Source organism: Nerophis ophidion, linkage group LG21 (assembly GCF_033978795.1).
Source record: "Nerophis ophidion isolate RoL-2023_Sa linkage group LG21, RoL_Noph_v1.0, whole genome shotgun sequence".
NCBI lineage: Eukaryota > Metazoa > Chordata > Actinopteri > Syngnathiformes > Syngnathidae > Nerophis > Nerophis ophidion.
Genome location: NC_084631.1, coordinates 37,862,331 through 37,888,456, shown reverse-complemented (window position 1 = coordinate 37,888,456; position 26,126 = coordinate 37,862,331). Strand labels below are relative to the sequence as shown.

The 26,126-nt window shown below is 43.8% G+C and overlaps 1 protein-coding gene across 1 annotated transcript in view; it reads right to left on the bottom strand.

Moving 5' to 3' along the window:
• Positions 1-26,126, bottom strand: part of LOC133540073 (growth factor receptor-bound protein 10-like) — a 133,700-nt gene that overhangs the window by 103,020 nt on the left and 4,554 nt on the right. Inside the window, exons 2-3 of the mRNA XM_061882557.1 lie at positions 18,376-18,484; positions 4,731-4,824 (exon numbers count right to left, since the gene is read on the bottom strand). Of these exons, the coding sequence (XP_061738541.1) occupies positions 4,731-4,824; positions 18,376-18,426 (145 nt within the window). The 5' untranslated portion in view covers positions 18,427-18,484. The remainder of the gene's footprint in view (positions 1-4,730; positions 4,825-18,375; positions 18,485-26,126) is intronic.

Below are 26,126 nucleotides of genomic sequence, written 5' to 3'. Positions count from 1 at the left end.
TTAGGGCAAAATGTTTGCTTGTATTAGTGCTGCACGTATTTCTTTCTTTCTTTGTTTCTTTAACATAAATGTAGAAAAACACTATTTAAAAAAAAAAATTTTACCGATAGTTTTTCAGGAAAACGTTTACTCATTGGTGTGGTATGTGTGTCTGTCAGCTTGCGCTTTAAAGAAAAGGGAGCATGTAGTGTAACCAGAGCCTACTAATATATTCCACATCGTTTCATTTTGACCTGCTCAGACAACCTATAACTCATGATCACTCAACGTAAGAAGCAAAGCTCGCCCTGATATTCAATCTTGTCTGACACAAGTTGGCCGGGGGTTAAAGGTCGCTTCTTCTCTGACCTCAGAGCTGCCCATCAATGATTGCAGGGTTCAGGGACAGAGAGCGCTCATTCAGTGTGTCCTGGCATCTAACTGGAATGTTCTGGCCCACGTTTGGACGGCACAATTTGTTGCCAGATGGACACCCTGGTTCCTAAACATCCAGGAAAAAAATGGAAGAGGAGAAGACATTTTTCTGCTATATGTTCTCTTGCTGAAGCCAAGAGTGTAGTGCGGGCCAGTAATAGGAGGAGGAGGTGTCATTATCCCCTAAAGCTGCAGGATGGCCTCAATTGCTGCTGGCTCATCAGCACACATCTCAAAGTCATGTTGCAACTCAACAGCTGTCTCACAACTTTCCAATTTTCAACAATTGTAATTACACTATATGTACTGTATATATACTCTCACACACACACATACAGAATATACATACGCACACACACACACACACACACATACATCTGCACTATGTCACACTGAGAATAATCTTGTGCAGAACAACGAGCATTTATGTGGAAACAGATGCCTCTATGTCAGGGCTGTCAAACTTGTTTTTAGTAAGGGCTGCATCGCATATGGCAGACCTCAGAGGGCCACATCTAACAGTGAATATATATACTGTATATCCTTTTTAATATATATATTTGTATGACTATTTCTTTTTCTCCTTTATTTTGTGTGTATGTATGTATACATATATAAATACATATATATACAGTATATATAAATATGTATGTATATATGTACGTATGTGTATATATACTGTATTTCCTTGAATTGCCGCTGGGTATATAGTATGCGCCTGCCTAGAATTACTGCCGGATCAAACTCGTTTTGCAAAATTATTAGCGCATGCTTAGCATTACCGCAGGCTCAGGTTTAACGCCGGGTCAAACTTGTTTTGCAAAACATTATTTTTATTAACGCGTGTCTAGAATTTCCGCCGGGTCAAACTCGTTTCGCTAAATAATTAGCATATGCCTGGAATTTCCTCCGGGTCGAACTCGTCACGTCACGAGTGACACTTCACCTGTCATCATTTTCAAAATGGAGGAGGCTGATTTCAATCATTTGAAATCGCATAAAGCAGTGGTCCCCAACCTTTTTGTATCCGCGGACCGGTCAACGCTTAATAATTTGTCCCGCGGCCCGGGAGGGTGTCCTTTTTTCTTTGTCATGAAAAAGGGACGTTTTTGTCATGAAAAAGGAGGTTTTTGTGGTCGGTGCACTCATTGTAAGTGTATATTGTGTTTTTTATGTTGATTTAATTTAAAAAATAAAATAAAAAATAAATTATTTTTTTATTTTTTTAATAAAAATTAATAAAAAATTCTTCTGCGGCCCGGTACCAATCGGGCCACGGCCCGGTACCGTGGTTGGGGACCACTGGCATAAAGGGAAGGAGATTAAGAGCTATTCAGTAGGATTTAAGGTCCAAGCTATTGAATATGCCAAAAAAAACAGTAAGCAGCTATGTTTTATTAATATACCGTAGCTGCGTGTGTCAAATATGAGTCATTAGATGACTCCGGCCTCCTGGTGGTAGAGGGCGCTAGTGATCTTTCTTGCGACTACTCGGCTGCAAAAGAAGTGACAACAAGCAGCAAACATTGCTGTTTATGGCAGACAAACTGCTTTACGGTAGACGAAAACGTGACTGCGGTTGTTGTGTGTTGTTACCGCGCTGGGAGGAGTTTAATGAAACTGCCTAACAATAAATCCACATAAGAAACCAAGAACTTGCCCTCGATCATTCTACAGTTATAACGTCATTGGGCAGACACGCTGTTTATATTGTGGGATAGCGCACGTGAAAACAGGCTGTCGACACGTCATTCAGGTCTGCATGGAGCTGGAGGGGGCGTGGCCTCCAGCTCCCCCTGGATTTTGGGAGATTTTCGGGAGAAAATTTGTCCCGGGAGGTTTTCGGGAGAGGCGCTGAATTTCGGGAGTCTCCGGGAAAATCCGGGCGGGTTGGCAAGTATGCATTACTGCAACATCGACCTAACACTCCTCAGACATCCGAACGTTCCCATTTTCCTGACTATGCTAATGTCAACTATGGTCAACTTGCACAATGATGCAGTTTCAACGTCGCTAGACAAAGCTGAAACAAAATCTGGTTGACATGTTTGACTTGAGTGCTATTATGACAATGACAAAGGAGTTGATTGCAAGCCAGCAATATCTTCCAGTACTTCTGGATCAAACCGTATCCAAAAGAGGAAAAAAAAAAAAAAAAAGTAGGCCAACATTTTTAAGATTTATGTGCACTGCACTCTCTAAAAGCTGTAGCTGTTATTGTCACTTATGTATGTACAGTAGATGGCAGTATTGTCCTGTTTAAGAGTGTCACAACATTGCTGTTTATGTCAGACAAACTGCTTTACGGTAGACGAAAACGTGACTGCGGTTGTTGTGTGTTGTTACCGCGCTGGGAGGACTTTAATGAAACTGCCTAACAATAAATCCACATAAGAAACCAAGAACTTGCCCTCGATCATTCTACAGTTATAACGTCATTGGGCAGACACGCTGTTTATATTGTGGGATAGCGCACGTGAAAACAGGCTGTCGACACGTCATTCAGGTCCGCATGGAGCTGGAGGGGGCGTGGCCTCCAGCTCCGCCTGGATTTTGGGAGAAAATTTGTCCCGGGAGGTTTTCGGGAGAGGCGCTGAATTTCGGGAGTCCCCGGGAAAATCCGGGCGGGTTGGCAAGTATGCATTACTGCAACATCGACCTAACACTCTTCAGACATCTGAACGTTCCCATTTTCCTGACAATGCTAATGTCAACTATGGTCAACTTGCACATTGATGCAGTTTCAACGTCGCTAGACAAAGCTGAAACAAAATCTGGTTGACATGTTTGACTTGAGTGCTATTATGACAATGACAAAGGAGTTGATTGCAAGCCAGCAATATCTTCCAGTACTTCTGGATCAAACCGTATCCAAAAGAGGAAAAAAAAAAAAAAAAAGTAGGCCAACATTTTTAAGATTTATGTGCACTGCACTCTCTAAAAGCTGTAGCTGTTATTGTCACTTATGCATGTACAGTAGATGGCAGTATTGTCCTGTTTAAGAGTGTCACAACATTGCTGTTTACGGCAGACAAACTGCTTTACGGTAGACGAAAACGTGACTGCTGTTGTTGTGTGTTGTTACCGCGCTGGGAGGACTTTAATGAAACTGCCTAACAATAAACCCACATAAGAAACCAAGAACTCGCCCTCGATCATTCTACAGTTATAACGTCATTGGGCAGAGACGCTGTTTATATTGTGGGAAAGCGGACGTGAAAACAGGCTGTCGACACGTCACTCAGGTCCGCATGGAGCTAGAGGGGGCGTGGCCTCCAGCTCCGCCTGGATTTTGGGAGATTTTCGGGAGAAAATTTGTCCCGGGAGGTTTTCGGGAGAGGCGCTGAATTTCGGGAGTCCCCGGGAAAATCCGGGCGGGTTGGCAAGTATGCATTACTGCAACATCGACCTAACACTCTTCAGACATCTGAACGTTCCCATTTTCCTGACAATGCTAATGTCAACTATGGTCAACTTGCACATTGATGCAGTTTCAACGTCGCTAGACAAAGCTGAAACTAAATCTGGTTGAGTGCTATTATGACAATGACAAAGGAGTTGATTGCAAGCCAGCAATATCTTCCAGTACTTCTGGATCAAACCGTATCCAAAAGAGGGGGAAAAAAAAAAAAAAAGTAGGCCAACTTTTTTCAGATTTATGAGCATGTCAGTATGGTTAGAGGGTAAGACGTGAGCACAAACTTGGGGTTTTAACTAACGTTGCCAAACTCCAATGAATGTCAACCATTTGAACTTCCTGCATGTGTTTATGAACCTGCTTGTCCCCTTACTGCTATGACCAACACCTACTTTGTCCATCAACTTCCCTGGACTCAGCAGACCCACCGGCCTATATAAACAATCCACACAGTCACGTATTTACTTGCGCTAGCATGACCGGCACACAAACGTCGAGGGAAGAAGATGGAGGAGGACGATTTACGACGTCTCTTCAGCTTCCAAGGATTTCCACGATAGTTGAAAGGTTTTCTGAGAATTTTCTGGGAGCTAAGCAGGATATATCACATGGTCGTTAGTTTGTAACGATGGTGCGCAAGGGAGGTTAGAATGCTGGACGGAATGTTATATTTGTCAAAACATCTGGAAGGCAGAAGGAAGACAATGTCCGAGAGGGAGATAGACTGAGGGAGGGTGGATTTGAAGGAAGGGGCCTTTTGAAGAAAGTTTGGCAGCAGAAAGATTCTGGAGGAATCATTTATAAGATACAGACAGCAATGGACAATGACTGCCATACTTGATGCGTCAGTTAATTACTGGAATAAACAAGAGAGGAGAGGATAGGAGAGTAGAGTTACCATGGTGATGTGGCAAGTTCGGATGGGCCGAGCGCTGGAAGCCTGGAACCGTCAGCTCTTCGGGCCTGTGAGAGGAACTGCGGTCAATGCCTTCCTGCCAAAAGAAACAAAAACAGGCAGAACAAAAAAGAAAGATGTTTTTGAACTGCAAGAAAGCCACGAGGCGGTATCGCATGTCAGACATTTCAGTCAAGCAAAACACACTTGGTTATTTTCACAGCGCCCAAGACAAAAGACGGGTTCACGCCCTCTGCTCTCCAGGAACACGCAATGACACCCCAGCGGTACTTTGACCCTCGAGCACTGTGACTTCATGACCCCGTGGCCTTTCTTTCTCTTAGTCTCGCACACACACACGCACGCACCTGCTCCAAAGCATCACATATGAGAGTGCTTTAAGACACATAAATCACTCTTGGAGCACACTTTAACCATCATCCACAGCCAAGTTCCTATAACCATGTGTAATTTAACACAGATACACAATCAAGGAAGGGATAAGCGGCTCCAAAAAAAAAATCTCAACTTTTCCTGGAAAATGCAAGACGCGGAAGTATTGCTTCCAGGAACTGCTGACAGCCAGATGTCCTGCTGTGCACACACACACGCACGCGCAGAGGCGAGATACTTCGAAAACAGCAATAAATGCCCGGAGTACGATTTATAGCTCTGAGAAGCTGCAGCCAAAAGCTTTCCAAGGAGAGCGACTTGTTTTAGCCTCCACAGCCCGTGGGATGACCGAGAGTGTCTGTCGGCTTTAGCCGGCTACGACTCCATGAGAGCCAGGTCAGGGGCTCCAAACGTCTTCTTGTTACTTCAATAATCCCTGCAAACACATGAAAGAAGTTCTTCTACATTCTAATTGAGGAAAATGGTTTGCCACTAGGTCAGGGGCAGAGGTGGGTAGGAACGCACTACATTTACTCCATTACATCTACTTGAGTAACTTTTGGGATGAATTGTACTTCTAAGAGTAGCTTTAAAGGGGAACATTATCACAATTTCAAAAGGGTTAAAAACAATAAAAATCAGTTCCCAGTGGCTTGTTGTATTTTTTGAAATTGTTTTCAAAATTTTACCGGTCTCGGAATATCCCTAAATAAAGCTTTAAAGTGCCTTATTTTCGACTCTCTGTGAAGACACTGGCCATTTCCCTGTGACGTCACACAGTAATGCCAATGTAAACAAACAATGGGAATACCACAGCAAGATATAGCGACATTAGCTCGGATTCAAACTCGGATTTCAGCGACTTAAGCGATTCAACAGCATTCAACGCATGTATTGAAACAGATGGTTGGAGTATGAAAGTATTGAAGAAGAAACTGAAGCTATTGACGCTATTCATAGCCATAGCATGGCCGAATAGCTGCGTTAGCATCGCCGGTAAAATGTGCGGACCAAACGATCAGGACTTTCGCATCTTTTGACACTGGAGCAATTTAAATCCGTCGATTGGTAAGTGTTTTTTTCGCATTAAATGTGGGTGGGAGGAAACGTAATATAGTTGCAAATGCATCTACAGGTTATCCATACATCTCTGTTCCATGTCTGCTTTAGCACCGCTGGTAAATAGCATGTTAGGATCGATTAGCGTAGCATGTTAGCATCGATTAGCTGGCAGTCAACATCAACAAAACTCACCTTTGTGATTTCGTTGACTATCGTTGCAAATGCATCTGCAGGTTATCCATACATCTCTGTGCCATGTCTGCCTTAGCATCGCCGGTCAAATGTGGAGACACTCCGGCACATTCAATGGGGGTCTGGCGGCAGACACTTTGGCATCTTCGGGCCAGTGGTGCAACTTGAATCCCTCCCTGTTAGTGTTGTTACACCCTCCGACAACACACCGACAAGGCATGATGTCTCCAAGGTTCCAAAAAATAGTCAAAAAAACGGAAAATAACAGAGCTGTGACCCGGTGTTTGTAATGTGTTGAAAATGAAAATGGCGGGTGTGTTACCTCGGCGACGTCACATCCTGACGTCATCGCCTCCAGCGCGATAAACAGAAAGGCGATTAATTCGCCAAAATTCACCCATTTAGAGTTCGGAAATCGGTTAAAAAAATAAATGGTCTTTTATCTGCACCATCAAGGTATATATTGACACTTACATAGGTCTGGTGATAATGTTCCCCTTTAATGCAACATACTTTTACTTGAGTATATTTATAGAGAAGAAACGCTACTTTTACTCCGCTCCATTTATCTACATTTAGCTCGCTACTGATTTTTATCGATCTGTTAATGCACGCTTTGTTTGGTTTGTCAGACCTTCATAGTGTGATCTATCACATGCCTGCGTTTCACCAATCAAATGCAGTCACTGGTGACGTTTGACTCCGTTTCACCAATCACACAGAGCCAGGCGGTCACATGATTAACTGCACACTTTTTTTTTTTTTTTTAAATATTCAATTATAAATTTCAACATTTACAAACAGTTGAAAATAATACTCAAAGTAAATACAAAAACAGTACAAAACTGTGTAAAAACCGTAGAAAACAAAACCAAGGGGTTGTAAATTCAAAGTAACTAAAATAGAATGCAAAAAAAATATCTATATATATGAAATAAACAAAGTGCAAAGCCATAGCCTCACTCAATGTCAGTAAATAACTTAAATTTGGAACACAGCATCATCGTTTTCACAGCTTTTTGGTTGTTAGAGGTAGAGTGTTTTAATGTAGAGTTCTAAATCTTTTTTAAAGGCACAAAAAACAGGTTGGGTATTGAGAAACTTACATTTATGAATATAAAACTTAGTCAATAGTATAATGAGGTTGCAAAGGTAAAATTAATTTTCACATTTAAGAGATATTCCTAGCTCTGAATTTGTTCATTGCTATTTTTATGTATTGTGCATTACTTGTCGTCATCATTAAACGAACAGGTTACTCATCAGTTACTCAGTACTTGAGTAGTTTTTTCACAACATACTTTTTACTTTTACTCAAGTAAATATTTGGGTGAGTACTCCTTATTTTACTTGAGTAATACATCTCTAAAGTAACAGTACTCTTACTTGAGTACAACTTCTGGCTACTCTACCCACCTCTGGTCAGGGGTCGGCAACCCGCGGCTCTGGAGCCGAATGCGGCTCTTTACCGCCGCCCTAGTGGCTCTCTGGAGCTTTTTAAAAAAATATATGAAAAATGGAAATGATGAGGGGAAAAAACATATTTTTTGATTTAATTTGGTTTCTGTAGGAGGACAAACATGACACAAACCTCCCTAATTGCTAAAAAGCACACTGTTTATATTAAACACGCTTCACTGATTCGAGTATTTGGCGAACGCCGTTTTGTCCTACTAATTTTGGCGGTCCTTGAACTCACCCTAATTTGTTTACATGTATAACTTTCTCCGACTTTCTAAGACGTGTTTTATGCCACTTCTTTTTCTGTCACATTTTGTCCACCAAACATTTACCGTTGTGCATGAATGCACAAAGGTGAGTTTTGTTGATGTTATTGACTTGTGTGGAGTGCTAATCAGACATATTTGGTCACGGAATGACTGCAAGCTAATCGATGCTAACATGCTATTTAGGATAGCTATATGTACATATTGCATCATTATGCCTCATTTGTAGCTATATTTGAGCTCATTTAGTTTCCTTTAAGTCCTCATAATTAAATGTATATCTCATGACACACTATCTGTATGTACAGTAATATAGCTTTTAATTTTTCGCGGCTCCAGACGGATTAGTTTTTGTATTTTTGGTCCAATATGGCTCTTTCAACATTTTGGGTTGCCGACCCCTGCACTTGGTGAATACAGCTTTGCACTGCAAGCAGTAACACCAGTGAAGAAATTTCTTATTTCATTTGACGAATCCATACAAATAATGTCAAGAAAGAGTCGCTCAAAATGTACATTTTTGAAAGTGGGTGGAGAAGTCATGCAGCAAATAACATTGGCACTGTACTTTAAGTATTTTGTCTGCCCGAGCTGCACCTCTTCTCTTCTTTTCTCTGCTATTCATGTTCTGAACAAAAGAAAACACCAAATTGTGGCACCTGTAATAAAGTTTTAGCCCACAGGTCAAACTGACTTGAAATGTCTCACACATCTACAAAACACCAACTTTCAGGTGTTCACAAGGACACACCTTCTTGAGCAAGATTGGCTGAAAAATGTCTTTGCACTTTGGAACTTAGCAGCAAATTGACCAGCCCTTGACCATTTATCTTGTGATCACAAAACTTTAAGCTTCTGTATTTTGTGCCTGCTAACGTGTTTTCCAAACAATTTTGAGCACATCTCACTTACAGACCGTACAACCGAAAAAATGAATACCGTATTTCCTTCAATTGTCGCCCGGGGCGCTAATTGACTTAAAACCTCTTCTCACTCCGGGGTTTACCAAAGGCGTGCGGTAAAGTGAAGTGAATTATATTTATATAGCGCTTTTCTCAAGTGACTCAAAGCGCTTTACATAGTGAAACCCAATATCTAAGTTACATTTAAACCAGTGTGGGTGGCACTGGGAGCAGGTGGGTAAAGTGTCTTGCCCAAGGACACAACGGCAGTAACTAGGATGGCACAAGCGGGAATCGAACCTGCAACCCTCAAGTTGCTGGCACGGCCACTCTACCAACCGAGCATGCGCTAATTATTTTAAAACCTCTTCTCACTCCGGCACTTACCAAAGGCATGCGGTAAATTTAGGCCTGCGCTTATGAATTTGAGTGTGATGTAAGGATACCAGCAAGAAAAGCACATTTATAAATAAATGACAAATGGGTTGTACTTGTATAGCGCTTTTCTACCTTCAAGGTACTTAAAGCGCTTTGACACTACTTCCACATTTACCCATTCACACACACATTCACGCACTGATGGAGGGAGCTGCCATGCAAGGCGCTAATCAGGAGCAAGGGTGAAGTGTCTTGCTCAGGACACAACGGACGTGACGAGGTTGGTACTAGGTGGGATTTGAACCAGGGACCCTCGGGTTGCGCACGGCCACTCCCCCACTGCGCCAATAAAAAAACATTATTATGGTCTTATCTCAGCTACAATCGGGCGGAAGGCGGCGTACACCCTGGACAAGTCGCCACCTCATCACAGATAGACAGACAACATTCACACTCACATTCACACACTAGGGACCATTTAGTGTTGCCAATCAACCTATCCCCAGGTGCATTAATTTTCCTGAAGGAACTCTCCTGAAGGAATAAATAAAGTACTATCTAATCCAGGGGTAGGGAACCTATTGCTCTAGAGCCAGATGTGGCTCTTTTGATGACTGCACCTGGCTCTCAGATAAATCTTAGCTGACATTGCTTAACACGTTAAGTAATGAATATTTCCGTTGGTAATCAGTGTCAAAAATAACGTTCAAATTATAAAATATTCTCATGCATTTTAATCCATCCATCCGGTTTCTACCGCACCTGTTCAAGAAGTTGCATTAATAGTATGAAGTATTATATTTATTGTTGGTTAGCTTCAGAATAACAATGTTATTAAAAAGAATAAGAGACCTATTATACTAAAAATGTTGGTCTTACTTAAAAATGCACGCATTTAGTTGTATTCAGTCTTAAAAAAATATATATATATGGCTCTCACGGAAATACATTTGAAAATATTTGGCTTGTATGGCTCTCTCAGGCAAAAAGGTTCCCGACCCCTGATCTAATCTAATCTAATGTCTTTGGAAGTAGGAGGAAGCTGGAGTACCCAGAGGGAACCCACGCATTCACGGGGAGAACATGCAAACTCCACACAGAAAGATCCCGAGCCCGGGATTGAACCCTGACTACTCAGGACCTTCGTATTGTGAGGCAGACGCACTAACCCCTCCGTGACAGGTGTCAGGTGTTAATGCATGGCTGCAACAAAGGTAAAAACTAGTCCCTCCCTTTAAAGAGCAACGGTGCAGTGAAAAGGTGGACTTTAGCACCACACTACAGTGCTAACTGGCATGAAAATGGTTGAAATCAGTATTTTCTTTTCTTATTTTTTTTCAAACAATGCGATTTGAAACCAAAATGAAATGTAGAGGATCAGTGATAACATCACCTACTTGGCAGTTGTTTTGTAGCACTGATGTCCAACTTACTTCCAAGCACAAGACTGAGCGCTAACAGTTGCCGGGGAAACCAATGCACACGGCCGCTGACCCCTGACCTCAGAAGAGAAGAAGAAAGAGGGAATTGTAGTCCGAGCTCTGAGACGGATCACAGATGTTCCCATGTGTTGCCTCCGACATCCGACTTCTTCCCGCCTTCAGACCCGCTCGGGGCATAACTCAGCCCAGCTTCCAGGGCTGCGGTTTTGTCGTTTGTTCACATTTACAAGCGCATTCACACACGGCCGAGAGCAGAGACGGGCAGCAGTTGCCTGGTTCCAAAGTCTAGGACAGATCTTAATGGAAGACGCACCTGGAATGCTGCCTAGACTCCAAAACACGCCTGCAGTAAAGTTCTTTATTGTCTTATGTAAGTGGGCTGAAGGAAAAAAGAAGTGCTTTGTCAGAACTCTCCAAACCTGCAGTCACTGCCTACACACAGACGCCATGGGGTGGCCTACATGTGTGCTGTGCTGCGTCATGTCGGGCTTTATAAAACACACACACACGCACACACACACACACACACAGCAATGTTGTTAGCAACTTCTCTGCCTCTGACTACCAAACGTTGTTTTCTTCCCCTCACTAGATGCAGGCTGCAGGAATGTTGCTCCGTATGGGGGGATTCAATTCACTATTCACTGCGGTCTTATTGGTGCAAAACCCTTTCCTGGAAGCTAACGTGCACCAGTTCAATTTAATGGGGGCTTAACACTTAGCAGAAGTTTGCCTTTATGAAAGCTCCCTGATGGCTTCCTCTGTGAGACATCCAGGACTAGCGTCCATGTGTTTTCATGGATCTGCACCATTGTTATTGTTGACCATTATTTATAGACTCCGTGCTACTTAGCCAAATTCTTTGCGTTACTGGCGGTTAAAGAGGGTAAAATCTGAGGCTCCAGAAACAAAAGGCTCATTCTGCGGGAATTTTGCAGGGCATTGTAAAGTGGGTCTAATATGTTGGTAGCATTTCAACTCTTTCGACCACTGAGCACACCTTTACACAAACTATGCAGTGTTGTAACTCCGTAAATTCCTACACTCAAGTTTTTTGTTGCAGACGATTTAAACAATTAAAAATCTGTTTGTTTTTTCTCCTCTTGCTCAGACATAGTATTTGGCCCCAGGAGCCAGGGCTGGGCGATATATGCGCTATATCGCGGGGTTGTCTCTGTGCGATATAGAAAATGACTACCGTATATTCCTTGAATAGCCGCCGGGGCGCTAATTAATTTAAAACCTCTTGTCACTCCTGCGCTTATTCAAGGCATGCGGTAAAAGTAAGCAGGCTTACCAATGGCATGCAGTAATAAATTAAGTGTGATATAAAAAACTTCTTCTGCGGCCGCGGCCCTGTGGTTGGGGACCACTGCTCTGCTACATGTCATCGCGCCCACTTTAACACCATGCTATCTGCGTGCCGGCCGGACGCATGCATTTACCTGCGTCTCGTACGAGATTGCAATGCATACTTGGTCAACAGCCATAGATATAAACAACTTTAACACTCTTACTTATATGCGCCACACTCTGTGAACCCACACCAAACACATTTCAGGAGAACATTGGCTCTGTAACACATTATAAACGCAACATAAGAATTACCCAGAATTCCAATGCATCCATGACTCTTGGCTATATTATACACGCGCCCCCAACTCCGCCAACCTCAACTGGCGCACGGAGCCAAGAGTCATGAATGCATTGGAATTCTGTGTAATTCTTATGTTGTGTTTATAATGTGTTACAGAACCAATGTTCTCCAAAAATGTGTTTAGTGTGGGTTCACAGAGTGTGGCGCATATTAGTAAGAGTGTTAAAGACAAGTTGTGTTATATCTTGCCGATTGTATTGTACCATATGTCCCGGCAAGAACTCTGCGTTCAAAGGACTCCGGTTTATTAGTGATTCCCAAAGCCCCAAAAAAGTCTGCGGGCTATAGAGCGTTTTCATTTCGGGCTCCAGTACTCTGGAATGCCCTCCCGGTAACCGTCCGAGATGCCACCTCAGTAGAAGCATTAAAGTCTCACCTTAAAACTCATTTGTATACTCTAGCCTTTAAATAGACTCCCTTTTTAGACCAGTTGATCTGCCGTTTCTTGTCTTTTTCTCCTATGTCCCACTCTCCCTTGTGGAGGGGGTCCGGTCCGATCCGGTGGTCATGTACTGCTTGCCTGTGTATCGGCTGGGGACATCTCTGCGCTGCTGATCCGCCTCCGCTTGGGATGGTTTCCTGCTGGCTCCGCTGTGAACGGGACTCTCGCTGCTGTGTTGGATCCGCTTTGGACTAGACTCTTGGATCCATTATGGATTGAACTTTCACAGTATCATGTTAGACCCGCTCGACATCCATTGCTTTCCTCCTCTCCAAGGTTCTCATAGTCATCATTGTCACCGACGTCCCACTGGGTGTGAGTTTTCCTTGCCCTTATGTGGGCCTACCGAGGATGTGGTAGTGGTTTGTGTTGTGGTTTGTGCAGCCCTTTGAGACACTAGTGATTTAGGGCTATATAAGTAAAGATTGATTGATTGATAGATATCACAACCAACAGTGTGATCTGTATGGCTGTGGAACAAGACCCCTGGTTTACACATAGTAAGAGGAAAAAAAAACTCCTCCGCCATTTTGGAAATGAAAAACAGGGAAGCGTCACTCGTGACGTCACGAATTTGACCCGGCGGTAAAAGTAAGCATGCGCTAATTTGGGGAGCGGGTAATTCAAGGCAGGCCCATATTACATGCCCGGCGGCTATTCAAGGAAATACGGTATAGGGTGATATTGGAATATGCCAAGATGACAATCAATCAATCAATGTTCATTTATATAGCCCTAAATCATTAGTGTCTCAAAGGGCTGCACAAACCACAACGCAAACCACTACGACATCCTCGGTAGGCCCACATAAGGGCAAGGAAAACTCACACCCAGTGGGACGTCGGTGACAATGAGGACTATGAGAACCTTGGAGAGGACCACATATGTGGGCAACCCCCCCCTCTAGGGGACCGAAAGCAATGGATGTCGAGCGTGTCTAACATGATACTGTGAAAAGTTCAGTCCACAGTGGATCCAACACAGCCACGAGAGTCCAGTCCAAAGCGGATCCAACACAGCAGCGAGAGTCCCGTCCACAGCGGAGCCAGCAGGAAACCAATGCCTCCAACATTCTTTTAATACGTCGTCGCGCCAGAATCCATACCATGCTATCTGTGTGCCGGCCGGCCGGTCATATTTTGGATACGACCTCTGTTTAAACGCGTACGTGACTGCAAGGCATACTTGTTCAACAGCCATAGAGGTTACACTGAGGCTTGTGATATAAACAACTTTAACACTCTTACTAATGTGTGCCACACTGTGAACCAACACCAAACAAGAATGACAAACACATTTTGGGAGAACGTCCGCACTATAACACAACATAAACACAACAGAACAAAGAAATACCCAGAATCCCATGTATCCCTAACTATTCCGGGCTACATTATAAACCCCGCTACCACCAAGCGGGGGTGTATAATGTAGCCCGGAAGAGTTTGGGATGCATGGGATTCTGGATATTTGTTCTGTTGTGTTTATGTTGGGTTACAGTGCGGATGTTCTCCCGAAATGTGTTTGTCATTCTTGTTTGGTGTGGGTTCACAGTGTGTTAAAGTTGTTTAAACGGCCACCCTCAGTGTGACCTGTATTGCTGTTGAATAAAGTTAAAGTTAAAGTACCCTTGCACTCACGTGTGTCTGCAGAAGCCCCATATAACATTTCTTTGGACTGGCAAGCTATTTGTACAAGCTGTAGAGGGCGCTAGAGGTAGTGCCATCATTGTACGCCCTTATTATTGTTCATTGGGTGAACACCAGCGTACATTCGAGAGAATAATTACTCCGAAATTCGGGAGTCACCCGAAAAAATTGGGAGGGTCGCAAGTCGCACTAACTTTAAATTTTCATATTAAGGTCTGAGACCCCTGGTTTATACATAGCACAAATCAACAAAAAAAACTCTGGATGCAGTGTTATTTCATTATAAATTTCAAAAGAGTTATGTGGCTCCCATTGTTTTCTTTGTTTTGTGAAACGGGTCAAAACTGCTCTTTGAGTGGTAAAGGTTACCAACCCCTGCCTAAACCCTTGTAAGTGTTGAAGGAAGTGAGGTCGAGGCGACCAGTAACGTCTTGGTGCTTTAAATCTTTCAAAAAGTGTATAAATCCACTCCATCCCATTTTCAATCTTTTTCATGATTGCTTTCATATTGGCCTCTAAACCAATGATGCCCAAATGCGCACTGATGCAGGAGAACAGACAGTAAGTAGCCTGATGGCAGTCCAGCCAAGCCTGGAACCCGGAAGTTGCATCTCGGTCACGTGATTGCAACCCAACAATAACATTTCTACCAAGCATTTGTTTTCTGGACCACAATACCAGAGTATCACACCCAAGGGCGTAGAATTGGGTAGGGACGTGACCAATATCCAGCCGCTACTGTGTAGTCACTATCAATACAAGCGCTGCCTGTAATGTTTAGTCAATGATTATGCCACAGAAAGGGTTAAATGTCGGTCCTTGCTAGAAGTCCCGCCTCTAACCTAAATATCGCTCCCTGATTGGTTGCCGCTTTCATGCTAACTTACGCGTGATTGGCTGTCCCCGCTGTCACTCCTCACTGTGGAAAAAACAGTCCCACCTATTCAGACATTAGCACTGCATCTCGTCTTTTCCTCCGCTTTTTTTCCAGGTGAAAGTCAATGCTCAGTCCCCTCTACCATTGTTAACCCTCCCCATAGGTGAAAGTTAACCTTAAACATGTGAATTCAACTACTTTAGTCCGTTTTTAATACGGTATTAGCTTTCACTGTTATGCTGATGACACCCAACTCTACATGCCCTTAAAGCTGACCAACACGCCGGACTGTAGTCAGTTGGAAGCGTGTCTTAATGAAATTAAACAATGGATGTCCGCTAACTTTTTGCAACTTAATGCCAAAAAAACGGAAATGCTGATTATCGGTCCTGCTAGACACCGACCTCTATTTAATAATACAACTTTAACATTTGACAACCAAATAATAAAACAAGGTGACTCTGTAAAAAATCGGGGTATTATCTTCGACCCAACTCTCTCCTTTGAGTCACACATTAAAAGCGTTACTAAAACGGCCTTCTTTCATCTCCGTAATATCGCTAAAATTCGCTCCATTTGGTCCACTAAAGACGCCGAGATCATTATCCATGCGTTTGTTACGTCTCGTCTCGATTACTGTAACGTATTATTTTCGGGTCTCCCCATGTCTAGCATTAAAAGATTACAGTTGGTACAAAATGCGGCTGCTAGACTTTTGACAAGAACAAGAAAGTTTGATCACATTACGCCTGTACGGGCTCACCTGCACTGGCTTCCTGTGCACTTAAGATGTGACTTTAAGGTTTTACTACTTACGTATAAAATACTACACGGTCTAGCTCCATCCTATCTTGCTGATTGTATTGTACCATATGTCCCGGCAAGAAATCTGCGTTCAAAAGACTCCGGCTTATTAGTGATTCCTAGAGCCCAAAAAAAGTCTGCGGCCTATAGAGCGTTTTCCGTTCGGGCTCCAGTACTCTGGAATGCCCTCCCGGTAACAGTTCGAGATGCTACCTCAGTAGAAGCATTTAAGTCTCACCTTAAAACTCATCTGTATACTCTAGCCTTTAAATAGACCTCCTTTTTAGACCAGTTGATCTGCCGCTTCTTTTCTTTCTCCTATGTCCCCCCCTCCCTTGTGGAGGGGGTCCGGTCCGATGACCATGGATGAAGTACTGGCTGTCCAGAGTCGAGACCCAGGATGGACCGCTCGTCGGGACCCAGGATGGACCGCTCGCCTGTATCGGTTGGGGACATCTCTACGCTGCTGATCCGCCTCCGCTTGAGATGGTTTCCTGTGGACGGGACTCTCGCTGCTGTCTTGGATCCGCTTGAACTGAACTCTCGCGGCTGTGTTGGAGCCACTATGGATTGAACTTTGACAGTATCATGTTAGACCCGCTCGACATCCATTGCTTTCGGTCCCCTAGAGGGGGGGGTGGGGGGGGGGGTTGCCCACATCTGAGGTCCTCTCCAAGGTTTCTCATAGTCAGCATTGTCACTGGCGTCCCACTGGATGTGAATTCTCCCTGCCCACTGGGTGTGAGTTTTCCTTGCCCCTTTGTGGGTTCTTCCGAGGATGTTGTAGTCGTAATGATTTGTGCAGTCCTTTGAGACATTTGTGATTTGGGGCTATATAAATAAACATTGATTGATTGATTGATTTTAACATCGTAAAAACATCAGCTGTCTCTTTCTACGGACTGCAGCAGTCCGTTGTCATGGATACATGACAACAACTTCCATTCATACCAGTCATGCGTGCCTGAGGCGGAGTGATAGCCTACGTTGTGATCAGGCTTTAGAATAGTAGCCGTGCTCATTATTTAAACCACGGTTAACAGCCAATCAGATCGCCGGATTTCACCTTTCCGTTTTATTTTTAGTTTCGTGTAACATATTTACAGTACAAAAGCAGCAATAGAAAGAAGTAGATGATGGGGAAAAATTGTGAGTGATTTAAACACAGGTTGGGGAAAAGACTATTACAGTTCATTTATGTTTATTTACAATGTTGTATTGCATGAATGTATTTCTGATGTTGTTGATGGACAGTAGGCTATGTTCATTGACAGTTAAGTGTGAAGTGAATTATATTTATATAGCGCTTTTCTCTAGTGACTCAAAGCGCTTTACATAGTGAAACCCAATATCTAAGTTAAATTTAAACCAGTGTGAGTGGCACTGGGCGCAGGTGGGTAAAGTGTCTTGCCCAAGGACACAACGGCAGTGACTAGGGTGGCGGAAGCGGGAATCGAACCTGCAACCCTCAAGTTGCTGGCACGGCCACTCTACCAACCGCCACAAAAGTCCAAATAAAAGAGGAGGCGTGCAATCTTTCGTCGATCTTTCATGGTGGGACAATGTACGAGGGTACAGCCCAGACGGTTCTCCTCAATTGAGCCAAATTTCATTTTGTCTCTGTTTAACAGATGTCATTAGTGTTTGAACCTGACACCTCGCATACTACTACAGATACCAATACCAATACTAATAATAACAATATTTTAACTAATACTACTAATAACTTCCAAAGACATGCACCTGGGGATAGGTTGATCCGGCAACACCAAACTGGCCCCCGTGTGCGAATGCGAGTGCGAATGTTGTCTGTCTGTGTTGGCCCTGCGATGAGGTCGCGACAGTATGATGCACAGTTGCACTACAGCCCTACACTAAAGAGTAAAGATGAGAACTCTTCCAAGTTGTCTCCTTTGCTTTCATTTTAGTTACTTTACCCTATAACATCTGCATGACGTGAAATTATGATTGCTAATGTAAAAAAAAAAAAAAAGTAAACTTTCAGAGTGCTGCCTTGGAGCACTTTTGTATCCCCACCAATCTCAAAATCAAACCTACTCCCTTGGTCACACCGTATTTTGTTACATCCCCACAACTTCCAGAATGAAAAGTCATGAGATCCTCACCTGATAGTTTGAGTGGCACAAGAAGTAGTCGGGGCCTCCTGCTAAGGCCATTGTGTTGGTCCAATGGCCAACTGAGAAGAGGGTGACACCCACTGGAATCAGCAGCACCCTGTGTGTGAAGCAAGCACAGAAGGCGTTACATTGAAATCACAGCTGAAGTGTGACGATGTGATTCAAATGGCCCAGGTGAGGGGTGTTGTGCTTAAAGGCCTACAGAAATTTGTTTTTTGTATTCAAACAGGGATAGCAGGTCCATTCTATGTGTCATACTTGATCATTTCGCGATATTACCATATTTTTGATGAAAGGATTTAGTAGAGAACATCGACGATAAAGTTCTCAACTTTTGCTCGCTAATAAAAAAAGCCTTGCCTGTACCGGAAGTAGCAGACGATGTGCACGTGACGTCACGGGTTGTGGAGCTCCTCACATCTGAACATTGTTTACAATCATGGCCACCAGCAGCGAGGGCGATTCGGACAGAGAAAGCGACAATTTCCCCATTAATTTGAGCGAGGATGAAAGATTTGTGGATGAGGAAAGTGAGAGTGAAGGACTAGAAAGAAAAAGAGCGATTCAGAAGTTATTATACACATTTCCTAGGTTCATTCAGGAAAATCCCTTATCTGCTTATTGTGTTACTAATGTTTTAGTGAGATTATATAGTCATACATGAAAGTCGGAGGGGTGTGGCTACGGGTGTGGTGACTGAGAGAAGCCACGTTTCTCGACGAGGCGAAGCAAAGGCAGCCGGTCGGGCCGGGCTGAGCTTTTTTTTCCCCCTCCTCCATGGTGGAAGCATCCCACGTTCGAGGGCGACCGGTCGGAGGAGGCAAGACAGTCCGCAGCTGCCTCTTTGACAGGTGCACGAGGAAAGACGCAAGCTCCGCTCATGTCTACGGTAAGAGCCGACTTATTACCACCATTTTCTCACCGAAACCTGCCGGTAGACATGTGGTAGAGAACCATGTTCGCTTGACTGCTCTGTTCCATATTAAAGCTTCACCTTCGGGAATGTAAACAAGGAAGCAATGCCCATCTCTGCCCTTCGCAAGAGACCCTCTTCGAAACACGATATTTCGAAATGATCGCTGCACGATACACTGTACTTTGTGTGTGTGGTCCAATCCAACCGTGTTCGCTTGACCGCTCTGTTCCATAGTAAAGCTTCACCGTCATCTTTCGGGAATGTAAACAATGAAACACCAGCTGTGTTTGTGTTGCTAAAGGCAGCCACAATACACCGCTTCCCACCTACATCTTTCTTCTTTGACGTCTCCATGATTAATTGATTAATTGAAATATATTCAGAAACACAGATGTCCAGAGTACTGTGGAATTATGCGATTAAAGCAGACAACTTATAGCTTGGATCGGGCTGGAACAAAATGTCCGCTACAATCCGTGACGTCACGTCATCAAATTTAAAATAGCAATTTAGTAAATTAAAAAGGCCGTATTGGCATGTGTCGCAATGTTAAGATTTCATCATTTATATATATATTAAAAAAAAGGGCGGCGTGACGCAGTGGCCGTATGCAATCTGAGGGTCCCTGGTTCAATACCCACCTAGTACCAACCTCGTCACCTCCGTTGTGTCCTTGAGCAAGACACTTCACCCTTGCTCCTGATGGGTGCTGGTTAGCGCCTTGCATGGCAGCTCCCTCCATCAGTGAGTGAATGTGTGTGTGAATGGGTAAATGTGGAAGTAGTGTCAAAGCGCTTTGAGTACCTTGAAGGTAGAAAAAACCCATTTATCATTTATATAAACTATCAGACTGTGTGGTCGGTAGTAGTGGCTTTCAGTATCAATCAATCAATCAATCAATGTTTATTTATATAGCCCTAAATCCAGTAGGCCTTTAATATCAAGCGGCACTTTTCAAAAACTGCCATGTGAGCACTCTCTGAGGAAAAAAAAAGAGGAAACATTTTTTTGTACTTCGTTAAAAAAACGCAAAAGTGATATTTTGACGCAAACATTATTGTTTAAAGACGCGTTTGTGGACATTTCCCCTGCCTGACAGAAAAACATTGGGAATTGAACCCAACACCAATCTCGCGCCCAAACAGACAACAAAGTCAGCATGTGCATGGATGAACATCCATCCATTTTCTACCGCTTATTCCCTTTCGGGGTCGCTGGTGCCTATTTCAGCTACAATCGGGCGGAAGGCGGCGTACACCCTGGACAAGTCGCCACCTCATCGCAGGGCCAACACAGATAGACTGACAACATTCACATTCACACACTAGGGACCATTTAGTGTTGCCAATCAACCTATCCCCAGGTGCATGTCTTTGGAGGTGGGAGGAAGCCGGAGTACCCGGAGGGAACCCACGCATTCACGGGGAGAACATGCAAACTCCACACAGAAAGATGCCGAGCCTGGATTTGAACCCAGGACTGCAGGACCTTCGTATTGTGAGGCAGACGCACTAACCCCTCTGCCACCGTGAAGCCCTGTGCACACCAAATCCAAAGTAAACACAACCATTGTGTATAACACACACACACACACACACACACACGGTTCCCAAACAATGCCTGGGGTTTAAGACTAAATAAGATCCACCGCCACCCCCTCTCCCCCTCAACCCACCCACCTCCACAGTACCACATGACCACTCAGCACTGCAAAGTGTGGAAGGAGGGGGGGTCTTAAAATGAGAGGAGTGGGCTATTCTCACTGCACTAGTTGTCTGGAGATGTGAGAAGTTGTGTACTGTATCTACACAACTGTATATCAAACTCCTATTTTTGTGTATGGTGGTGGTGTTTGTACAAACCCTGTTTCCATATGAGTTGGGAAATTGTGTTAGATGTAAATATAAACAAAATACATTGATTTGCAAATCCTTTTCAACCCATATTCAGTTGAATATGCAACAAAAATAACATATTTGATGTTCAAACTGAAAAACATTTTTTTTTTTGCAAATAATAATTAACTTAGAATTTCATGGCTGCAACACGTGACAAAGTAGTTGGGAAAGGGCATGTTTACCACTGTGTTACATCACATTTTCTTTCAACAACACTCAATAAACGTTTGGGAACTGAGAAAACTAATTGTTGAAGCTTGGAAAGTGGAATTATTTCCCATTCTCTTTTTATGTAGAGCTTCAGTCGTTCAAAAGTCCGGGGGTCTCCGCTGTTGTATTTTACGCTTCATAACTTTAGAATTTGATGCCAGCAACACGTGACAAATTAGTCCGGAAAGGTGGCAATAAATACTGATAAAGTGGAGGAACGCTCCTCAAACACTTATTTGGAACATCCCACAGGTGTGCAGGCTAATTGGGAACGGGTGGGTGACATGATTGGGTATAAAAACAGCTTCCCAAATCCTTTCACAAGAAAGGATGGGGCGAGGTACACCCCTCTGTCCACAACTGCGTGAGCAAATAGTCAAACAGTTTAAGAACAACATTTCTCAAAGTGCAATTGCAAGAAATGTAGGGATTTCAACATCTACGCTCCATAATATCATCAAAAGGTTCAGAGAATCTGGAGAAATCACTCCACGCTGGAAACCAACATTCAATGACTGTGACCTTCGATCCCTAAGACGGCACTGTATCAACAACCGACTTCAATCTCTAAAGGATATCACCACATGGGCTCAGGAACACATCAGAAAACCACTGTCACTAAATTAAAATCTGTAAGGGCAAGTTAAAGCTTTACTATGCAAAGCGAAAGCCATTTATCAACAACATCCAGAAACGCCGCCGGCTTCTCTGGGCCCAAGATTTTGGGGCGGCATGGCGTAGTGGGTAGAGCGGCCGTGCCAGAAACCTGAGGGTTGCTGGTTCGCTTCCCACTTATTGACATCAAAGTCGCTGCCGTTGTGTCCTTGGGCAGGACACTTCACCCTTTTGCCCCCGGTGCCGCTCACACTGGTGAATGAATGATGAATGAATGATTGGTGGTGGTCGGAGGGGCCGTAGGCGCAAACTGGCAGCCACGCTTCCGTCAGTCTACCCCAGGGCAGCTGTGGCTACATATGTAGCTTACCACCACCAGGTGTGAATGAATGATGGGTTCCCACTTCTCTGTGAGCGCTTTGAGTATCTAACAATAGAAAAGCGCGATATAAATCTAATCCATTATTATTATTATTATTAAGATCATCTAAGATGGACTGATGCAAAGTGGAAAAGTGTTCTGTGGTCTGCCGAGTCCACATTTCAAATTGTTTTTGGAAATATTAGATATTGTGTCATCCGGACCAAAGGGGAAGAGAACCATCCAGACTGTTATCGACGCAAAGTTAAAAAACCAGCATGTGTGATGGTATGGGGGTGCATTAGTGCCCAAGGCATGGGTAACTTACACATCTGTGAAGGCACCATTAATGCTGAAAGGTACATACAGGTTTTGGAACAACATATGCTGCCATCTAAGCGCCTTCATTTTCATGGACGCCCCTGCTTATTTCAGCAAGACAATGCCAAGCCACAACAGTGTGGCTTCGTAAAAAAAAAAAGAGTGCGGGTACTTTCCTGGCCCGTCTCCCATGGAAAATGTGTGGCGCATTATGAAGCGTAAAATACGACAGCGGAGACCCCGGACTGTTGAACGACTGAAGCTCTACATAAAACAAGAACGGGAAAGAACTCCACTTTCAAAGCTTCAAAAATGAGTTTCCTCAGTTCCCAAACGTTTGAGTGTTGTTAAAAGAAAAGGTGATGTAACACAGCGGTGAACATGCCCTTTCCCAACTACTTTGACAATTCTAAGTTATTATTTTTTGCAAAAAAAAATAAAGTTTATGAGTTTGAACATCAAATATCTTGTCGTTGTAGTGCATTCAACTGAATATGGGTTGAAAGGGATTTGCAAATCATTGTATTTTGTTTATATTTACATCTTACACAATTTCCCAACCATTTATATGTGGCAGATCTCTGGTCTCGGGGCTGTTGGTTATAACAGCATTTTATTCAAAAGATCCAAACAAAAAGGTTTTCATGCTCAACATGACTCTGGTCCACAAGTCCTACAGGTGTGTATCTGGCTTTGAAATGTCCCTGCAACACTTTCAGGGCGTCCACCTGAGAAGAAGACTTTCTGTGAATCCAATGAAAAGCTCTGCATGTGTTTCTGCACAACCAAGCATCTGCACCCTGAACTCTAGGCTACATTTTCGGACTCGTTTGCCACCGCCGCTCTTCTCCTTCTGGGTCTCCCTGCTCCATTTCATTACGTAACACGTATCAGATGCTGCCTCCCCTCCTTGCAGCCCACCAATTACTGTTTCCACTGGGGCTCGGCTGCTATCTTTAGATGGCTCTGCTGACCAGGAATGCGTGTGTCATTTGCACATGGCATCATTTTCTCTCGCATTCTTTTGCACGGCGGGAAATCCCAATTCCAAAGCCCATTTGAAAAAACAGGAGTTGCAAAACCCCAGGCTGAATTATCTGCTGGGCGATGTCTTTTATAACGGTCGATATCGATATTTGTTGATATTTTTGTGACCTACGCAAAATAAGGAGCAGGAGACAAATACATTAATTATGATTTTTTTTTTTTTAGAATGGAACCTCTGTAAGTCGGACACGTTTCCAGTGAGGGTTGGACTCCGCCAAGGCTGTCCTTTGTCACCGATTCTGTTCATAACTTTTATGGACAGAATTTCTAGGCGCAGTCAAGGCGTTGAGGGGATCCGGTTTGGTGACCACGGGATTAGGTCTCTGCTTTTTGCAGATGATGTGGTCCTGATGGCTTCATCTGGCCGGGATCTTCAGCTCTCACTGGATCGGTTCGCGACCGGAATGAGAATCAGCACCTCCAAGTCCGAGTCCATGGTTCTCGCCTGGAAAAGGGTGGAGCCCCAAGTGGAGAAGTTCAAGTACCTAGGAGTCTTGTTCACGAGTGAGGGAAGAGTGGATGGTGACATCGACAGGCGGATCGGTGCGGCGTCTTCAGTAATGCGGACGCTGTACCGATCCGTTGCGGTGAAGAAGGAGCTGAGCCGGAAGGCTAAGCTCTCAATTTACCGGTCGATCTACGTTCCCATCCTCACCTATGGTCATGAGCTTTGGGTCATGACCGAAAGGATAAGATCACGGGTACAAGCGGCCGAAAGGAGTTTCCTCCGCCGGGTGGCGGGGCTCTCCCTTAGAGATAGGGTGAGAAGCTCTGCCATCCGGGAGGAACTCAAAGTAAAGCCGCTGCTCCTTCACATCGAGAGGAGCCAGATGAGGTGGTTCGGGCATCTGGTCAGGATGCCACCCGAACGCCTCCCTAGGGAGGTGTTTAGGGCACGTCCAGCTGGTAGGAGGCCACGGGGAAGACCCAGGACACGTTGGGAAGACTATGTCTCCCGGCTGGCCTGGGAACGCCTCGGGATCCCCCGGGAAGAGCTAGACGAAGTGGCTGGAGAGAGGGAAGTCTGGGCTTCCCTGCTTAGGCTGCTGCCCCCGCGACCCGACCTTGGATAAGCGGAAGATGATGGATGGATGGATGGATGGAACCTCTGATTAGAATCCCCTCATCAATCGAAACAAAAATCTAAAACCCCATTGAACAAGTATACAATAAGCTCTTAAAATGAAGGGGGGAAAAGTAAAGAATACCGTATTTCCTTGAATTGCCGCCGGGGCGCTAATTAATTTAAAACCACTCCTAACTTCGGTGTTTACCAAAGGCATGCGGTAAAGGCAAGCATGCGCTAATAATTTTAAAACCTCTTCTCACTACGGCACTTACCAATGGCATGCAGTAAATTTAGGCCTGCGCTTAAAAAATTGAGTGTGATGTAAGGATACCATCATGAAAAGCACATTTAATTAAAAAAAAAACGTTATTATGGTCTTACCTTTACTTATAAATGAAGTCCATGCGCAGCTCCTTCTGATCAAAAGCATCGGTAACTTTTTTATAGAAGTCTTTCTTATCTTTCTTCAGTTTTAAAAGTCTCTCCGTCTCGGTGGGGATCTTCCTTTATTACCTCCTGCTTCGATTGAAAGTCCATTTTATAAAACTGTTTTATTTTAGATATGTGATCCTCCATGTTAAAAGTGCAAGCGAGAGGAAAAAATAAACGATCGCTGCTTGTTGTCACTTCTTCTGCAGCCGAGTAGTCGCAAGAAGGATCACTAGCGCCCTCTACCACCAGGAGGCGGGAGTCATTTAATGAATCATATTTGACACACGCAGCTACGGTATATTAATAAAACATAGCTGCTTACTGTTCTTTTTAGCATATTCAATAGCTTGGACCTTAAATCCTACTGAATAGCTCTTAATCTTCTTCCCTTTATGCGATTTCAAATGATTGAAATCAGCCTCCTCCATTTTGAAAATGATGACAGGTGAAGTGTCACTCGTGACGTGACGAGTTTGACCCGGTGGAAATTCTAGACATATGCTAATTATTTTGCGAAATGAGTTGGACCTTAATCCTGAGCCGGCGGTAAAGCTAAGCATGCGCTAATTATTTTAAAACCTCTTCTCACTCCGGCACTTACCAAAGGCACGCGGTAAATTTAAGCCTGCACTCAAAAATTTGAGTGTGATGTAAGGATACCATCAGGAAAAGCACATTTAATTAAAAAAAAAAACGTTATTAGGGTCTTACCTTTACTTATAAATGAAGTCCATGTGCAGCTCCTTCTGATCAAAAGGATCGATAACTTGTTTATAGAAGTCTTCCTTATCTTTCTTCAGTTTTAAAAGTCTCTCTGTCTCGATGGACAACTTCCTTTATTACCTCCTGCTTCGATTGAAAGTCCAGTTT